Source organism: Argentina silus (assembly GCF_951799395.1).
Source record: "Argentina silus genome assembly, chromosome: 19".
Taxonomy (NCBI): domain Eukaryota; kingdom Metazoa; phylum Chordata; class Actinopteri; order Argentiniformes; family Argentinidae; genus Argentina; species Argentina silus.
In genome coordinates this window covers 8,141,485-8,159,423 of record NC_139673.1, presented here as the reverse complement: position 1 = coordinate 8,159,423, position 17,939 = coordinate 8,141,485, and the positions used below count along the sequence as shown (strand labels likewise).

Below are 17,939 nucleotides of genomic sequence, written 5' to 3'. Positions count from 1 at the left end.
GATACTCATACCTACATATTTTTCCTGGTTCTTTCGAAATTTATATTTATGTAAAAGTATCTTATTCTATGAAATTCTAAATCATTGCAGACAATGTTTCCGGTGGATGCAGACAAAGTTAGTTCAATTGCTCATACGTTTTTTTTTTTTCTTTTGTTTTTTTTCTCTCTCAATGTTTTCTCTCCCTTTTTGCCCTGTGTACTCGTTCACGTTTATCAATTTCTTACTGAGATGTTCCTGTTTTCCTGTTCTACATGTAATACAATACCGTGGTTTTGTGATGACGTTTTATTCGGTATATTCAGACCCCTAGAGGGTGGTGATGCTGTTACCGCTGCACTGCTGGTACATTTGACATGTCAGGTCCACCCTGAGTCAGCTGACTGTCCCTCCCACGTCACTGGGGACCACAGGACTGGTCTGTCATTGCCTTTGATAGGATGAATGTTTGGAGGACGCCATTTGAATAAAATGGACACAAAAAGCGAAAGGATGTGTCATGGAGTCTCGACACAAACATATCAGCAGTTTAGCTCTTTGTTGTTATTTGTTTGTAATTTGTCTAAATGTAGGTACTGGTACCTTTTTTGTTTCTTACCATTTTAAGATGTTGGCTTTAAAGTGAACTTTTTTCCACACTTCAGATAGTATCCTAAAAAAAAAAAAAAAACTATTGGGTTTGTGTGCAGAGATTTTTTTTGTAAAAAGGTGCTTTGTATAAAATGATATATCCTGGCTTTTCTTGGTACAGAAGTGTGATATCTTTTCATATCCTTGACAGTAAAGCGTTGGAGCAAGAGAGAGAAAAGAAAAATCTGCTATGTGTACGTGTTCTCTACTGCATATGGTCTTGTCTTTGCTCCGTAACAATTTTGATGCCTTCTTGATAAAGTGGTAGATATTTTGTAGCTTTCTAGATACTTTGTATGTATACAATATTGAAGTTAAATAAATCAGGAAAAATATTGCCTCCCTCTTTATTCTACAAACACCTGTTGATGTGAACACATGGATGAATGTAACTATATCCATGCCTTTATTCAATAATCAAACCTTGAGAACAGTCTGACCTCCAATAAGCCATTCATGTTTTAATTACTTTTATGAACCAACTAAACCAGACCAAAGAAAAGAACCACAGATACCCAGAGGCAGAGGCAGACATTCACTCATTTTACCTGTTCGGGTTCAAGTCTGATTATTCCCACAGGGATGCAGAATGTAACCGATTTCGACAGACATACCATCACATTGTTTTGGTGTTTTTCTGCAATGTCCTATTCATGTATGGGAAGGTTGTTTCTACATGAATCAGAATCAGAATTATTTTATTTGGCCAAGTATATTTGCACATACAGGAAATTGACTTGGTGAGGTTGGTGCATGGGACATAAAAAACAATAGCAAATATTGACAAAAAAATTACAAAATAGCAAAAACAAATTTACAAATTTACAAAATAGAACAATAAAACAATACATTTATGACCTAAATATATAACTCTACACATGCCATTAACCTAAGGCTGGCCTTGGACCAAATAGCTTGAGTTCACAATAATAATAATAATAATAATAATAATAATAATAATAATAATAATAATAATAACAATAATAATAATAATAATAATAAAAATTATACATTATATTTGTAAAGCGCTTTTCTTTTGAACAATCTCAGAGTGCATAGAACTGAGGGCATTTTTTTTTTTAAAAGTGCCTGACAGTCATACTCTAATACCAACATCCAACACTAGAGGGAGCCATTGCCAAATGATCCAGTATTCAGTTTGACCCCAACCTGAACAATTGCAGACAACAGTGAGATACTGCTCTTGAGCTGACAACAATATGCTCATTTTCTAACATTGTTAAAAAAAAAAAGACCACTCCATAGGTCTATGCAGCCTATGCTATTGAATTGCCAGTAGACACATTATACTGATACTGGCACCTATCCGCACATGGTGTATTTCTCTTGATGATGATTGCTATGTTTAAGACAATAGTTCAGTGTGTAGAGACAAAACAGGATCTCCTCTCTCCCCCCCCCCCCCCTTACCTCTGACACAGACAGACTCTACACAGACTATCTCAACAGATGTGTTTCCACATGCTGTACCGTGGGTAGAAGAAAATCTGGAGGCATTTTTTAAACCCATGCAGCATAATAGCAGTATAATCTTCCCAGGGGTCAGATCCCTGGCAGATTTCAACTGCAGATTTCTAGGGATGCTTGCAAACAGCTGCAGCTGAGCATGAGAAACAGAATGAGGGAGAGGAAGTATGTCCTTGTGACCCTTCCACACACAGACAGGCACACACAGACACACACGCACACACGCACGCACACACGCACACACACACACACACACACACACACACACACACACACACACACACACACTTACACATAGATAGATGAGCATGCATGCACAAACACACACACACACACACACACACACACACACACTTCCACAGCTGCTTCTAATGGGCATGAAATTAATATTCTCCACTCAGTTTTGATTAATATAATGTACTAGCCGTCCTCACATGATAGACACCAGCAGGCGGCCATATTTGTGCAGAATCAGCAAACCTTATCACACCAAGTATATGACACTAATGATAACTCGTAATAACGTCTGACTGTGCCATGGCCTCAAATATGCACCCACCCAAGCAACATCAGAACTAGGCTATGACTGTGGATTCCGTTTTGGAATTCCAGTCAGATACACAGAAGCAGCATCCTGCCAAGGGATTGTTCCTTAGTTCCAAGCAAATCCTTTAGATCACTAGTTAAAAAGCTGTCTCTTCAACGAACCAGGAAGTGTTCTCCTTAGAGGCATCATCTTGATAAGCTGAGACGTGATCAGCATTTGCTGATACAGATTTCAAATGAGACAGAATGAGATCAATCCCTTGTGTCAGTCCAGTGTTGTCAATGTAGCTTCAGGCAGCAATTAATCTTACTCAAACTCATTATTCTTCTCAAACTCACAGGGACTCCCATGTCGAATAATTGAGTCTCAATTAGTTTTTTAGGTAGTTATACTCTGTACATCTATTGAGATCAAATATTGTCAATCAGATATAGAAATGTATCCTAATCCAGGGGAGGCTGGGTGGAGGTAGAAATCGGAGGATATCAAATACCATTCCTCATTCCATTCCATGCGTCACAATGAGCCCGTCCTCGGATTTCTACCTCGACCAGCCTCCCCTGATGTATCCTAATCTCACCCTCCTGTTGTCATTACTATGCACCATGTTGCATAAACCCCAAGGGCTCACAGTGTTTGTGTGGTTGCCATTGAGAGTGCTACAGGATCAATCAACTTTCTGACTCATCCTCCCATGCATGAGTCGTGCCCTGCTCTCCCTCTACCTCGCCAAGTTCCTATACGCTGCAATGTGATGTTTAGATGGGTGGGGAAATGGAATATGCAGTAGCCTGATACACAATGTAAAACAAATGATTATTATTTGTATAAGTATCATAATCCCTATAATTATGGATGGTGTAACATAAGAAGAAGAAGACGAATCATAATCATAACCATAACAATTACTATAATACTCACAATAATACACTATTATTTGTAATTGTTATTATAAAAGCTTCATGATTGTTAATGGTAATAATATCATTGCTGTTATCATGGTATTTATCTTTTGTAATAGGCCTACATGCATTGTTCTCAGATTGGTAATTTGGGTAGTAAAAAGTGGATGGGCGGTGTTACTTCATGGAGTTTAGGAACTGTTCAAGTTGTCATGTGATCAAAGCCAGGAGAGTGTAGCAGTAGATGTATGCGCAGCGCGCAAACGGCGCAGTTCTCTGTGTTGCTTTGGACACATATTTCAGAGCGAACAGCGACAGCGGACACATGGACTTCCCAACCGCTACCAACTACTTGAGAAAGATCTCTTTTGGACGCTATGGATACACTTTCAGGGAACGCGTAAAATGAACAATTCGTAATTTCTCAGTATGAGGGGTGTTGCTTTTTACTCCAAAGTATGCGGATTTACAATCATTTTAGCACTTAAATGACAAGCGACTCTCTCATTAATATACTCCCTAAGAACAGGGAATTATTCTAAAAGAGGAATAACTTTTCGTTTTGATTCAAGATGGAATCCGAGGAAAGTAAGATTTCTGTGTGGGTTTGCCGAGAGGAGAAACTTGTCTCTGGATTGTCAAAACGCACCACCTGCGCTGATGTTGTCAAAGTGCTCTTGGAGGATCAAAACTTGCAACAATGTATGTCTGCAGCCATGCTCTCTGGGTCACCCCAGTCCTACTGCGTCGTGGAGAAATGGAGAGGTTTTGAGAGAATTTTGCCGAACAAAACGAAAATCTTGCGCCTTTGGGGCGCTTGGGGAGAAGAGCAGGAAAACGTTAGATTTGTGTTGGTCAAAAATGAGGCTTCTTTGGCTAACCACGGACCCCGGAGCGCAGAGGCGCGCGTGGTGCTCAGCAAAGAGAGCCCGTGCGTTTACAAGGGGACAGCGAGAGCCGCCATGGGGTTCTCACCTGAGAAACAACGTCGTATTGTCCGGAAAGCTTTCAGAAAGTTAGCTAAAATAAATAAAAAAAGAGCTCAAGCGGTGGTCAAAGACGCACCCTCTGCCGAGAAAATGGAAACTCTGGTTCACCTTGTCATTTCACAGGACCATACAATCCGCCAACAGATCCAGAGAATTAAAGAGCTCGACAGGGAGATTGAAAAGTATGAAGCTAAAGTTCACTTTGACAGAATGAAAATGCATGGGATCAATTATGTGCAGGACACATACTTAGTGGACGCGAACCCCGACGCGCTCCCCAGCCGGGACGGTGAGACACCGTGCTCGGCGGAGGCTCTTGCGCAGTTTGAGGAGTATGCCCAACGGTGCGAGGAGGTGATCAGGCTGCAGGATGAGCTTGCCGAGCACGAAGCTCTCATGGACAGCTTCACTGGGGAGATTCAGGAGGAACTGAACCAAAGGTGGATGAAGCGGAGACAGGATGAGCTTTCCAGTAAGGACACTGACTCCACCTCGGGGGAGAGCTCGTCTATGCGGGTATCAACGGTCCATGCAGACACAGACACTGACAGAGACACCTTTGCCCTGGAGGCAGATACATTACCGGAGAACGAGATGCTTTTGGAGGAGGAGAGGATCAAAACGCAGCTGGATACTAGTTTATACATTGGGCTGCGCTTAAACACGGATTTAGAGGCTATTCGTAACGATTTAAATTTGACCCAGGAGCTTTGTGGGGCAAAGGAGAAGGAGATACGTGATTTGCTGGAGAAAGTGAACTCTTTGGATATAGAGGAGGAAGGGACAGGGATACCGAGCGAGGACAATAAGGACTGTCACTCCGTGGTAACTCAGGCAGGAATGATTCGTCCTTTGGAGACGAAAAGCGAGTGGGTGGAGCAAGCCAGGGGGCTCTCAAAGACATGCAATGCCAACGATGACGACTCAGATACAGGTCTGAGCTCCATGCATAGTCAAGACTCAGACAACCCCCCGGTGTGCGAGTCACTGGTGTAAGGATGCTCCACAAAATCTCTATTCACAAATCGGACATTTAGTCTAAAAACTCAGGGATATAACGAGTCTAGCACAGCAATTAACTCATTATAATTTCTTTGAAAAAAATGCCCCAGCGTTTATTGACTAATATCTGTATGTACTGTAGCCTACCCCAATAGGCAAAATAGTTGGTCACTTTTAGTAAATACGCACTTATAGCTACACTCACAGAATTTCTCTATCTGCCTTTGTTGTTCCAAGACATGATGCACAGATTTAACATACATGTAACATGAGTATTGTTGGTTGAGGGCTGTAAGTCTTTTGATGTGTTTGCAAGTCAAAGTAAACAAGATTTTAAATAGAAGAACATGGTGACAATGCACACATGTGCAGATGTTTGTAGGGAGTGAGGTAGTGTCCCATTTGATTTTGTGGACGTATTGGCAAGTCTTAAATATGAAGGGTGTATGACATACTAAAATAAAGATTACTTACACTTACAGTGTGTTAATGTGCAACTCTTTCATTATAATGTGCAGAGAAATTGCCTCCCCCTACGCCCGACTCTTATGTCTCAAAATGTCGAGAAACGGGAATTGTTTTGGCATTGCAGACAAGGGATCTCAACGACTGTGTGTGAGTGTGTGTGTGTGTGTGTGTGTGTGTGTGTGGTGCAGATGTGTGTTTGATACATGTCTAAAAAGGAGTGATGTGCACCATTATGCAACAATAGCCATCACGGTGTTGGGATGGGGGGTTAGGATTAAGAGATGCAATGAGACGAAAACTCCAAGCAGATGCTGTGTTTCACACAACGCAAAAGCAGAGTGTTTCCATAGTTACTGTACAGCACCTCCCATGTACACAGCTCACTCATCTGGGATAACGGTGGGGGAGAGAGAGAGAGAGAGGGGGGGGGGGGGCAGGAGGAAGCCAGAGGGATTTGGACACATAGCCGTGAGCGTCAGGGGAATCCCTCTCTGTCTGACCCAGGATACAACAGTTAAGCTCGCTCTGAAATCACTCACCACAGGGAGAAGCAGAAATCCCTCTGACAACAATGTTTTATTGTGTCCATCTCAGAGGTGTTGTATTTCATGCTGTCTGTCTGACCAAGGTGGAGCCGGGCCTGCTACTGTACTCGGCCGACTCCTGCTCAGCTGACTGTCTGTCTGTCTGACTGACTGTCTGTCTGTCTGTCTGTCTGTCTGTCTGTCTGACTGACTGTCTGTCTGTCTGTCTGTCTGTCTGTCTGTCTGTCTGTCTGTCTGTCTGTCTGTCTGTCTGTCTGTCTGTCTGCCTGCCTGCCTGTCTCTGTCTATCTGTCTGTCTGTCTGCCTGCCTGCCTGCCTGCCTGCCTGCCTGCCTGTCTGCCTGTCTGTCTGTCTGTCTGTCTGTCTGTCTGTCTGTCTGTCTGCCTGCCTGCCTGTCTGTCTGTCTGTCACAGCATCTGGCCTGTGGTATTACCACGCCCCTGGACTAGACAGACAGGGCAATCATGGATTATAGCAACCTATGTCTGGCCAATACCCTCTACAGACCACAACATTATGAAAAAGAGATTATTTTTGCACAGAGGTGGATTACGATGCGAATGGAATTTTGTGATGAAAACCCTCATATATAGAAAGTAGGCATCGTTTGCTCCAAATTACTCTCTGAAGAACTTAGTAAAGGTGTCCCATTGCATTCACACAAGATGAATCGCAAAACCACCAAATTCCCTTCTGGACAAGCTGACACCAGCTGCAGTATGTCTGTAAAAGGTAAAGGTAAAGCACAGGGCATTACCGTGCATCAGGGGAGGCTGGTGGAAGTAGAAATCGGAGGACAGGCTCATTGTATTGCATGGAATGGAATGAGGAACGGTATCAAACACGTGTTTCATACCATTCCCTATTCCATTCCATGCATTACAATGAGCCCGTCCTCCGATTTCCACCTCCACCAGCCTCCCCTGCTGTACTGTACATCGTAAAACCATGATGACGACAACAAGTGCCACCTATAACTCCTCTCCATTCTCAACTATATCCATTTGAGTCTGAGACCAGAACAACACAACACTGTCTCAGTTGATACTTTACGTTATCTGGATGAATTTTCTTGTATATACCAAACAAATACACTCCCTGTACCGTAAGTGGCTTCGGATGAAAGTGTCTGCTATATGGCTTGTTTAGACGTCAGGATCAGATAGGGGCTAATCCCTTTTTAATGTCAGTCCAGAAACTGTTTACAGGACCCTCCGGTGCTCACCACCGGTAATACAGCCAAGGGGCCTTGAAGCTCCAACAAGGAGGAATGCTGTTCTAGGCCCTCCCTCCCTGCGGAGGAGGAGATAGCTCTGTCCTCTGACAGGCCGACGGCGTCTGTGAGAACGGGCTCGGCCACCCCACTCGTGTGACATTTTACCTCTCCCCCAATCATACACACACATGCATGAGCGAACACATCGTGGGAGCGTGCATGAAGCGCGCTCATGCATGCATGTCACACACACACACACACACACACACACACACACACACACACACACAAGCGCTCATGCATGCATGTCACTCACACATGCATGCATGACACACACATACACACACATACACCCACAAACACACCGAGTACAAACACTCCTATACAGCATGTATGGACATGCTGATCCATTAATTTTGGCCTTTTGTCTTACCAGGTGAGCATGATATCTGCTTGTTTCCCAGTGCCCAAGAGAATCCTGACTGCAACTTTGAAATGCTAACAGTAATAGCCTATAACTTGTCTCTCTCGTTCTGAGAGAACAGCATGTTTCCTGCTCATGGGGACAGGACAGGAGGAGTGTGGGAAAGTAGGCGACCCCTGTGCTGACGGAGCTGTGGGAAGGAGGTGTGTTTGGACGAGGAGGTGGCTTCTCAGAGGACCCCTTCATCTCTCAAACAGCAAACAGGACGCAATTACTGCCATGTCTTTGATCCCTCATGAATCTCTTCCACTCCCCTGCACTGGGCCGTCCGGAGGTCCCCCCCCCCCCGTCCCGTCCCGTCCCCCCCGTCCCCCCCGTCCCCCGCCCACCCCTACCTCTCTCTCTAATGAGATCCTGCCCCACTGATTCCCTTCATCATCACCCCCCCCCCCTCTCCCCTCCCCCCTGGTCCTGAACAAGGCAGGTATCAGTGGGTGATAATGACAGGTACCTCAACCCGGCCCCTCCCCATAAATACTTTCATTACTGCAGTGTGAGGAGAGGAGCTCTAACACTGATCCAGGTGGTCCAGGTTTCAACCCCCCCCCCCCGCCCCCCCTTCCCTGCCCCATGCAGACAGCCCAAAACAAAAGCCTGGGACACAGTTCATCAAAATACAACCAGACCGCAGACACAGATCATCAAAAGAAAAATATGATGATGATATATAAATATGATATATAAAATGTTCCGAAAAAATTCAATTTACTCCTGTTTTCGCTCCTTCTCTTATTGTCTCTCTTGTGTTCTCTCTCTCTCTCTCTCTCTCTCTCTCTCTCTCTGAACTGCACACACTATATCAGAACTTCAACATTTGAAGGTTCAGTGACTCCAGAGTCAATGAACCCAAAACGGGGCGCAGGTGTCAATCAAGTCATGGGACATTGTATGCTCCGGGGGATGTTTGTTTGTGTTTCCAAAAAAATTAGAGCAAAGAACTTCCAGCGCCAAACTGACTTTCCAGACCAATAAGCAAGGCTCCAACTAAGCATTCTGACATGCTGTACAATGATCCATTTGTATGATTTGGGCCGCTGCACAGTTCAGTAGGATTTATATGTGGCAATCAGACTCCTTGTACATTGCACACACTGGTACCATGACAACTTACTGTAGCAGACAAGCCAAACACAGCATGCAATGAAACCATCAAACTATCCAAGTTCAAAAGAGCCACACCAAGTCATCCACCTCAACATGAGAAGAAACTCATTATTTTACTGATGTTTAAGGTATCTAACATCCAAATGTAATTGTGTACATATTTGTTTTGCTGCAGTAGTGGCCTGGTCCACTGGCTGTCGAAATTCCTGTGGGATTAAACATTGACCAGATAGGATGAGGCGGGTATCACTGAGATTTTCTATGAGCTTAATGAGTCATAAGCTGCTGTGGATGGTCCAGAAGGTTTTCATATAAAAGACTGTTTACAGCAAAATAAAAGTCTAAACCTTATTGTTTGGATTCCAAGATACCACACCTACCTACGTAGGTGTACCCTGTACTAGATCTGTTTAGTATACATTGCATCTGAAAACACAATAGGTATTAAGTGTCAGGTGTGAGATTTGAGAGAAAACATACCATTAGCAAGCATATACATTACAGCCTTCATCCTGGATGCCAGAGGGGGTATGCTTCCTGTTATATTTGATGAGGATATCATATAAATCAAAACCACGGGGCAAACAATGTAGTATAGATTCACTTTGAATGCTACCACAAGGATGGAAATGTGATGAGAAAGTGACCTCATCCTGTTGGGATGTCTACAGATTAGAGGGGTCCTTGAGGTTATCATGTCTCTGTCCTTATTATGCCGTTTTATAAAAGCATGAGGATTTTGTTTTGTTTAGTATTACTAGAAATGGTCATCATGTGATAATACCACTGCAGATTTTCATCAGGTTCATCCTCATCAAGTCTTGAAGACTAGTTTTTTTTAATGTCACAAGTAAACACAGTTCTCGTTCATGGAGTCCGCTCCACCAATGTGAGAGCGCATTATGCCTTTAGCATGAATTTATGATTGGTCAGAAATGACATATTTTATAATTGATTGATTACAAAAACATGTGAAAAGAAAACAATCTCCTTTTTTACACCCCCCCCCAAAAAAAAAAAACGAGACAGGGATATAAGATCTGAAGGGTTTTTAGGTTCTCATCTCACACAATACTTCCTTTGGGTTTTTGGTTATAAAACTGTGATCCAACATCAAAAAGAGACATGTAACGATAGCCACCATGATATCTGATATTCTGAAAGCAATTAGCAATGAGAGAAGACATTATCCTTCATACTTCACCCATCCGCTGTCCTCCTTTGTCCTGTGCTTTGATAACTCTCACCTTACACTTATTAAACATCTCTGATTGGATGGTGATCCTCTAACACTCAGTACTGCATAGAAAGCTATAGAAAACAAACATGAACATAGGACTGTAATATCTATACAGATGCTAAACAAATTCTATCCGCTCTAAAGAGATAAACAATGTTTCCTAATTTAATTCCTACAGGTAATTCCATTGTGTATTTTGAGAAGAAGAAAAAGATAGTAGAAAGAACACACAGGCCCTCAGGTAATATTGCCATTTGAATATCAACAGATCAAACATATCACCATTGGCACAGCAAGGCAAATAATGACTCATGTTGATTCAAGAGTGCCATACTTGTGGTCCATGAAACTGGAACACAAACAAGTTAAGCGTCTAGATAAAATCAAGCCAGAATATGTTTTTGTCTGTCTATCGTATGCTTCATACAGCTAAATGTCTATCAGAATATACACTCACCGGCCACTTTATTAGGTACACCTTGCTAGTACCGGGTTGGACCCCCTTTTGCCTTCAGAACTGCCTTAATTCTTTGTGGCATAGATTCAACAAGGTGCTGGAAACATTCCTCAGAGATTTTGGTCCATATTGACATGATAGCATCACGCAGTTGCTGCAGATTCGTCAGCTGCACATCCATGATGCGAATCTCCCGTTCCACCACATCCCAAAGGTGCTCTATTGGATTGAGATCTGGTGACTGTGGAGGCCATTGGAGTACAGTGAACTCATAGTCATGTTCAAGAAACCAGTTTGAGATGATGTGAGCTTTGTGACATGGCGCGTTATCCTGCTGGAAGTAGCCATCAGAAGATGGGTACACTGTGGTCATAAAGGGATGGACATGGTCAGCAACAATACTCAGGTAGGCTGTGGCGTTTAAACAATGCTCAATTGGTACTAAGGGGTTACTTTTGTTACTGTTGCCTTTCTATCATCTCGAACCAGTCTGGCCATTGACCTCTGGCATCAACAAGGCATTTTCGCCCAGAGTCCACTGCCACTCACTGGATATTTTCTCTTTTTCGGACCATTCTCTGTAAACCCTAGAGATGGTTGTGCGTGAAAATCCCAGTAGATCAGCAGTTTCTGAAATACTCAGACCAGCCCGTCTGGTACCAACAACCATGCCACGTTCAAAGTCACTTAAATAACCTTTCTTCCCCATTTTGATGCTTGGTTTGAACTTCAGCAGGTCCTCCTGAACATGTCTACATGCCTAAATGCATTGAGTTGCTGCCATGTGATTGACTGATTAGATATTTGCGTTAACAAGCAGTTGAATAGGTGTACCTAATAAAGTGGCCAGTGAGTGTATATACCATTTATAATATAATAAAAATAATAATAATAATAAAAAAATAAATAATAATAATAATAATTTTAGTAGTAGTAATAACAATAATAATAATAATAATAATAATATAATATAATATAATATAATATAATATAATATAATATAATATAATATAATATAATATAATATAATATAATATAATAATATAATATAATATAATATAATATAATATAATATAATATAATATAATATAATATAATATAATATAATATAATAATATATGCCATTTAGCTGATGCTTTTATCCAAAGCGACTTACATTGCAGTAAGTACATACATTTTTCAGTGTTTATGGTCACAGCGGGAAAAAAGTCAAAAGAAAGTTATGGGAATATGGGGGTATTGGGGTGATATGTACAGCCCCTGGGGTATTACTGTAATTCAATTCAATTCAATTCAATCAAATACCGAACAGCATCTTTCAGATACTGTATCCCAAACAGTGTCTAACAGTAGACGGTCTATCATCATCTAGCCTCCATATGTTACTAAATTAAAAGCATTATGTAAAACATCAACGACCCCAAAAAAATTACAGATAATTCAGACAGATGTGGAGGGGCATCAGCTGCAAGTGCAACACAGAGGCAAACTCCAGCTGAAATAATAATAATAATAATAATAATAATAATAATAATAATAATAATAATAATAATAAACCTACTCATCCTGAACATACTTCCTGACATACTTACAGGCTCCATTAGAAAACCAGAGAGAACTAAGTCTGGTACGGCTGTATTATAGGCCTACCTTTCATCCACTGATACTAGTCATCGGCTTTAAACATGTTTATCAAAGCTACCTTAAGAGCAATTCCCGCTAACCTATGAAACCAGACCCCCTGCACTGACGCTGTACAACCTGGTCTTATCAGTAGTGTAAATGAGTTTACACATCAGATCCACAGGAATTCCACCCAGATCCTACTTAATGGATGGAGTCCAAGGTCATGTCTTGACATCTATTCCATCTGTTCCATCTGGCCTGTACGGTCAATGATCTCTCTGACACGACTACAGTTCAGTGGGTGTCTGTGCAACATCAACATCCCACCCTCAGCACTCTAAAACAACAGCCAGGGGGTCCCACGGACCTGCCCACCAGGCAGGAGGAAGCAAAGGGCCCCTCTCGCTCAATGGACCTCATTAGGCTCTGGATGTAAGGAGGTGCCAGTGTTACTCTTTACTAGGACGAAAGATAAAAAAAACACATGCAGGTCAATGCACGGTTTATTCTTCCATCATCATCTCCTCCTCCTCCTCCTCTTTCTTCTCTTCTCTTCTCTGCTCCATTTATCAGTGGATGAAAACAGTTAGGCGATCCAGTCAGTTGTGTAAACAGCTTGCTGGACTGCTGGCTGTATGGCTGTATAGCTGGGTGGGTGGGTGGGTGGGTGAGAGATTTACAGTGTTCACATGGCCTGTCAGGAGGCCTTGGGGGGCCTCTTTCTCAATCTAATGAACCTTGAGCTCTGGCTGACAACATCGCCTGTTTATCTTGGCATTGGAGAGTTAACTGCAGATGGACCTATATCGTTTTGTGACAGTGTGAAATGTGAGTGGGTGGCGCGTCTTTAGATTATTACTGTGTGTACAGACTTTTATTGACAACGCCCCGGGCGAATATTTCAGTGTCACAACATTTCTTCTTCTTCAAATGAAGGAGTTTGGAGTACAGGGAGAATGAGACTTGATTAGCATTTCGATTTAGGCGGATTACAGGAACCCCACAGCACAATCTCAGTGTGTGGAACAGTTGAGGAGTGTTTGAGGAGTGTGTGTAATCGGCAGCTCATATTGAGGAATGTGTCTCAAACGAACCCCCCTCCAGTCTCTGAGGCTGTGACTTCTGCGGATTCTGTGAGGTGCTGTTTGTCTCGCTTAGTGGGTGACGTCTCGGTGACAGCTCCCTTTTAAAGGGACTAAAAAGGGAGAGCAAACAGGCTCTTTCTGAGCCAAGGCAAAGGCAGAGTGAGTCGGAGGAGGGAGGGAGAGGGCAGGCAAACACATGCATGAAAGGACCAGGCTTTCTGTGGCGCCACTGAGATGCTGTGTGTGTGTGTGTGTGTGTGCACGTGTTTGCGTGTGTGTGTGTGTGTGTGTGTGTGTGTGTGTGTGTGTGTGTGCGTGCGTTTGCGTGTATGTGTGTGTGTGTGTGTGTGTGTGTGTGTGTGTGTGTGTGTGTGTGTGTGTGTGTGTGTGTGTGTGTGTGTGTGCATGCCTCTCAGTGACAAGAAAATGCACGTGAAACATGACTGAGTCACAGTCAAAGCAATAAAGGAACCGGAACAAACAGTAAATCACAGTGATAGGCCACAGAGGCATCCACCTCATTCACACCGCAAACTGCCTTAAACCATTTCAGAAAATATTCAACCACAACAAATATCACAACAACATTAGTTTTCACAGGTAAATAGGTTTCATTTGATTGTAATGTGGTACAAGTCATCAGCGTCACATTAATCCACCTGATTTAAGTGAAGTAAACAGTTCTGCATGTACACCAAAGCACAAATATAACCTCTCAAAAACCACCAAAGCACAAATATAACCTCTCAAAAACAACAAACAGGAATACTGCATATAGTTGTTTCTGTAGAAATGAGGGACGCATTGCATCTCCATGTCTGAATAAAAGAAGCGTCGTTGCTTCCAGAACTGAACCAAGATATCCTCAAAAACCTCCTCTCTCCTCCGGCTCCAACTGCACTTCCAGAATATACATGGGAACATACTGAATACAAAATGCTGCTCAGCAGAGGCCTTTCTTTTAAGAACGAAAAGGGCAGTAAACTAAAGACCAAATACTGGGGGCAGACCAGGGTAGAGACCATCAGAGCAAGAGGTTTCCTGAGTGTGTTTTTAATTTAGAGTTCTCTATACTTTAACTGTTGGATCTTAAAACAGTCATAATAGTGTGTATTCTAGATAGACTGTCACGGGTTGGTTGGGTTTCTTGGTTGCTTGGGTTTCACCTCTGTGTCACACCAGGTACTGTAGAACAGTAATGTCTGAGTGATAGTGAGAAGAGGATAGGGTAGAACGCTTGATTAAGTCTGGAGACCCAAAGGAATTCTGCGGGAAAAAAAAGACACTTTGGTGCAGAGTTCACTCTCACAACCACATCTGTGTCCCTCATGCCAACTTTCCTGTTGAGCATGACAAGTCCCAACAGTTTTAGAAGCAACTGTACGCACTGCAGGTCGGCCCTCTATTCTAACCCAATGTGATGTATGTACAAACCAGTTTTGTGGCATGCGTCAAAGTTATCCCAAAAAAAAAAGTTGGTTCTCAGCAACACGTGTGTTGTTTTTGAAACCTGCTCGCAGACAAAAGGCATTTGAACAGATCTCTCATACGTACGGTAGGCTTTGTCTATATTCCCATTTATTGCCCTCAACTGAGACCTGACTGTTTTCTCTGCATCGCATGAATAATCTGCCTCAAAGGTCAGGCACATCAGCGTTTGCTTGCGACTCTCAGACTTTATAATGTGACCATGTTGAGCAGCTGCAGGAGTCTGTCTGCCCTTTGTCTGGTAGTCCAACGCATGTTAGGAGAAATTACCATGCAGATCTAAACTGCTTCATAGAAGAGGAATTACCATGCAGATCTGAACTGCCTCTTCAGCTGTGCAGGCTAGGCAGGCCCACAGAGAGAGAGAGAGAGAGAGAGAGAGAGAGAGGTAGGCAGGATTGGCCATTGATGGAGCACACACACACACACACACACACACACACACACACACACACACACACACACACACACACACACACACACACACACACACACAGGCCAGTAAGACCATACACAACAGGGCTGGCTAATACGACTGGCTCTAAACCCCAGACACACTTCTCTATCCTCAGCCTGCCACTGATGGACACACTGCACACAGCTCTGCTCCACACCTGCTCAACCTGCTCCTATGGTTCTGTCAGGAAAAGCAAGAAAAGAAAGGGAAGTTTGGAACAAAAAGGGAAATGTTTAAATGAGATAACAGAATGCCTAATGCCTAATGTCTTACCTTAGTGTGGCCAACCACACTGCAGCTAATGACATTGCCCTGGCACACCCAAACACACACACACACACACACACACACACACACACACACACAAATAAGTATAAACTAATATTTACAAACATCCCCAGGAAAGGGAGACTTAGTTATAAGATTTACTTTTCGGATACCAGGTATGCACAAGAATAAACCAACAAAGACTCCACCTTATTTGGGAGCAAACATCCGAGCTCAGTGGTGACAGGTCAGCCTTTGTGATAACAGTGGGGAAGCTTTTCAGTGTGACACCCTGCGTTTACCCAGGCCTTAAGAGGGAATGTGGTGGGACAGCCCTATGGAGGAGGTCCAAAGACTGAGTGATAAATTATGAAGTTCAGAGATCTCTGTTTTCATATTGTTAATATAAGGCGTAGGTGTGTATGGCCTTCATGAACAGCAGTTCGTCAAAGACATGGGAACATGTTGCAAAGGCTGGCCAGCACCAACTCTTTGATAGTGTTTAGAACAGGTATGTTTAGGTGACATTCAACAGGACAAACTGTTAAGAAATACCGTTCAACGAGTGTGGTTTCACGCTGAAAGTTTACATTGTGTTATATTTATTTGATGAGTCAACGGGGCAGTTCATGAATTTTCCTTGGCAGGGCAAGTACAGTTTCTCAATGCTTGTGAGAAAACATGGCACAGACAACTCAATGAAATTAACACAGCATTCCATAATACAATAACAAATATTGCACAATAACAAATATTGCTCAATTCAGTTTAGCGTATGTGAGTTTGTCCACTTATTGAAAACTTCACATAATAACTGTAGTTGTAGAGTATGGAGAGCAATACAATATAACCTAATGTTCCCACAGAGTCTCTATCTGAAAGAGAGCTCTCCACAGCACTCAGAGTTGTGGCATGACATAACCTAACACTTCTCATTTACGTCCCCAGCCTCCTCAGAGAAACCTGAGCCATGTAAAACACAGGGTAAAGGCTGGGGAATCTAGAGCATCGTCATTATCAGACTAGAGGAAGTACTGTATCACGTGGCCTCTCAATAGCACTCTGCCTGCTTCTTAGATATATAGCCCAACGCTTTTCACCGTGCCGAACTCTCTCACGTGGCTCTGTTTCCACGGCACGCATTGTCGCACATAGGACATTTTTTTATTATTCCTCAGGACTTAGGAAAATGGAAAGCCTTTTATACGATATGTGGCAAGTCATATTACGCTACGTTATTGTCCCCTGTGGAACAATTAATGTATTCTTTCCCCTTTTTGTTTTACAGGTGCGACTTTTATGGAGTGTGTTTCCCACACTATCTCTGAGGAGGGTTGGTCTTTATGGTAGGTAGGTAGGTAGGTCGTGGGCATTGGGTGGAGTGGCCCCCGGACCCGGACCCCTAGCCTCCTTGCTGCAGACCACTAGAGACACCTGAGAGGGGGTGCAGGAATCTGGAGGGTCCTCTCACATTCCTCTGTGTTGCATAGTCTGCTTTAATGAAGTTGGGGTTCCCACTGCATCAACCAGCCACAGCAGATTCATCAGTCTGTCCCCCCCCCCCCCCCCGAGGCCCCCTGATAACCCCCTCCACCTCCCCTCCCATTGTGTATGTCTTCCAGTACCACACTCGACCAACACACAAAGACATATGCTCAGAGACGTAGTATCAGGGTCTCTTTCCCAGTTTCCTCAAGTGCAAACGGTTCCACACACACACACACACACACACACACACACACACACACACACCCACACACACACACACACACACACACACACACACACAAACACACACGCACACGCACACACACCCACACCCACACACACACACACACATACTGACACATGGGAGGCGAAGGAAAAGGAAGGGCGCAGGCTTTGTTCCGGGGGTCTCTTTAGGGAGCAGGGGTCAGAGAGACAGAGGTCAGGTCTGATGTAGTG

The 17,939-nt window shown here is 43.2% G+C and overlaps 1 protein-coding gene across 1 annotated transcript; it reads left to right on the top strand.

Moving 5' to 3' along the window:
• The first annotated feature begins 3,919 nt into the window (after positions 1–3,919).
• On the top strand, positions 3,920–5,995 carry rassf10b (Ras association domain family member 10b). The gene has a single exon (XM_083691065.1). It carries the CDS (start codon positions 4,140–4,142, stop codon positions 5,550–5,552), a length of 1,413 nt encoding a protein of 470 aa, XP_083547191.1. The 5' UTR covers positions 3,920–4,139; the 3' UTR covers positions 5,553–5,995.
• Positions 5,996–17,939: the final 11,944 nt, after the last annotated feature.

What these genes read in the sequence shown, in the direction of transcription:
- rassf10b (XM_083691065.1), top strand. Translation starts at nt 4,140, where the DNA reads ATGGAATCCGAGGAAAGTAAGATTTCTGTGTGGGTTTGCCGAGAGGAG.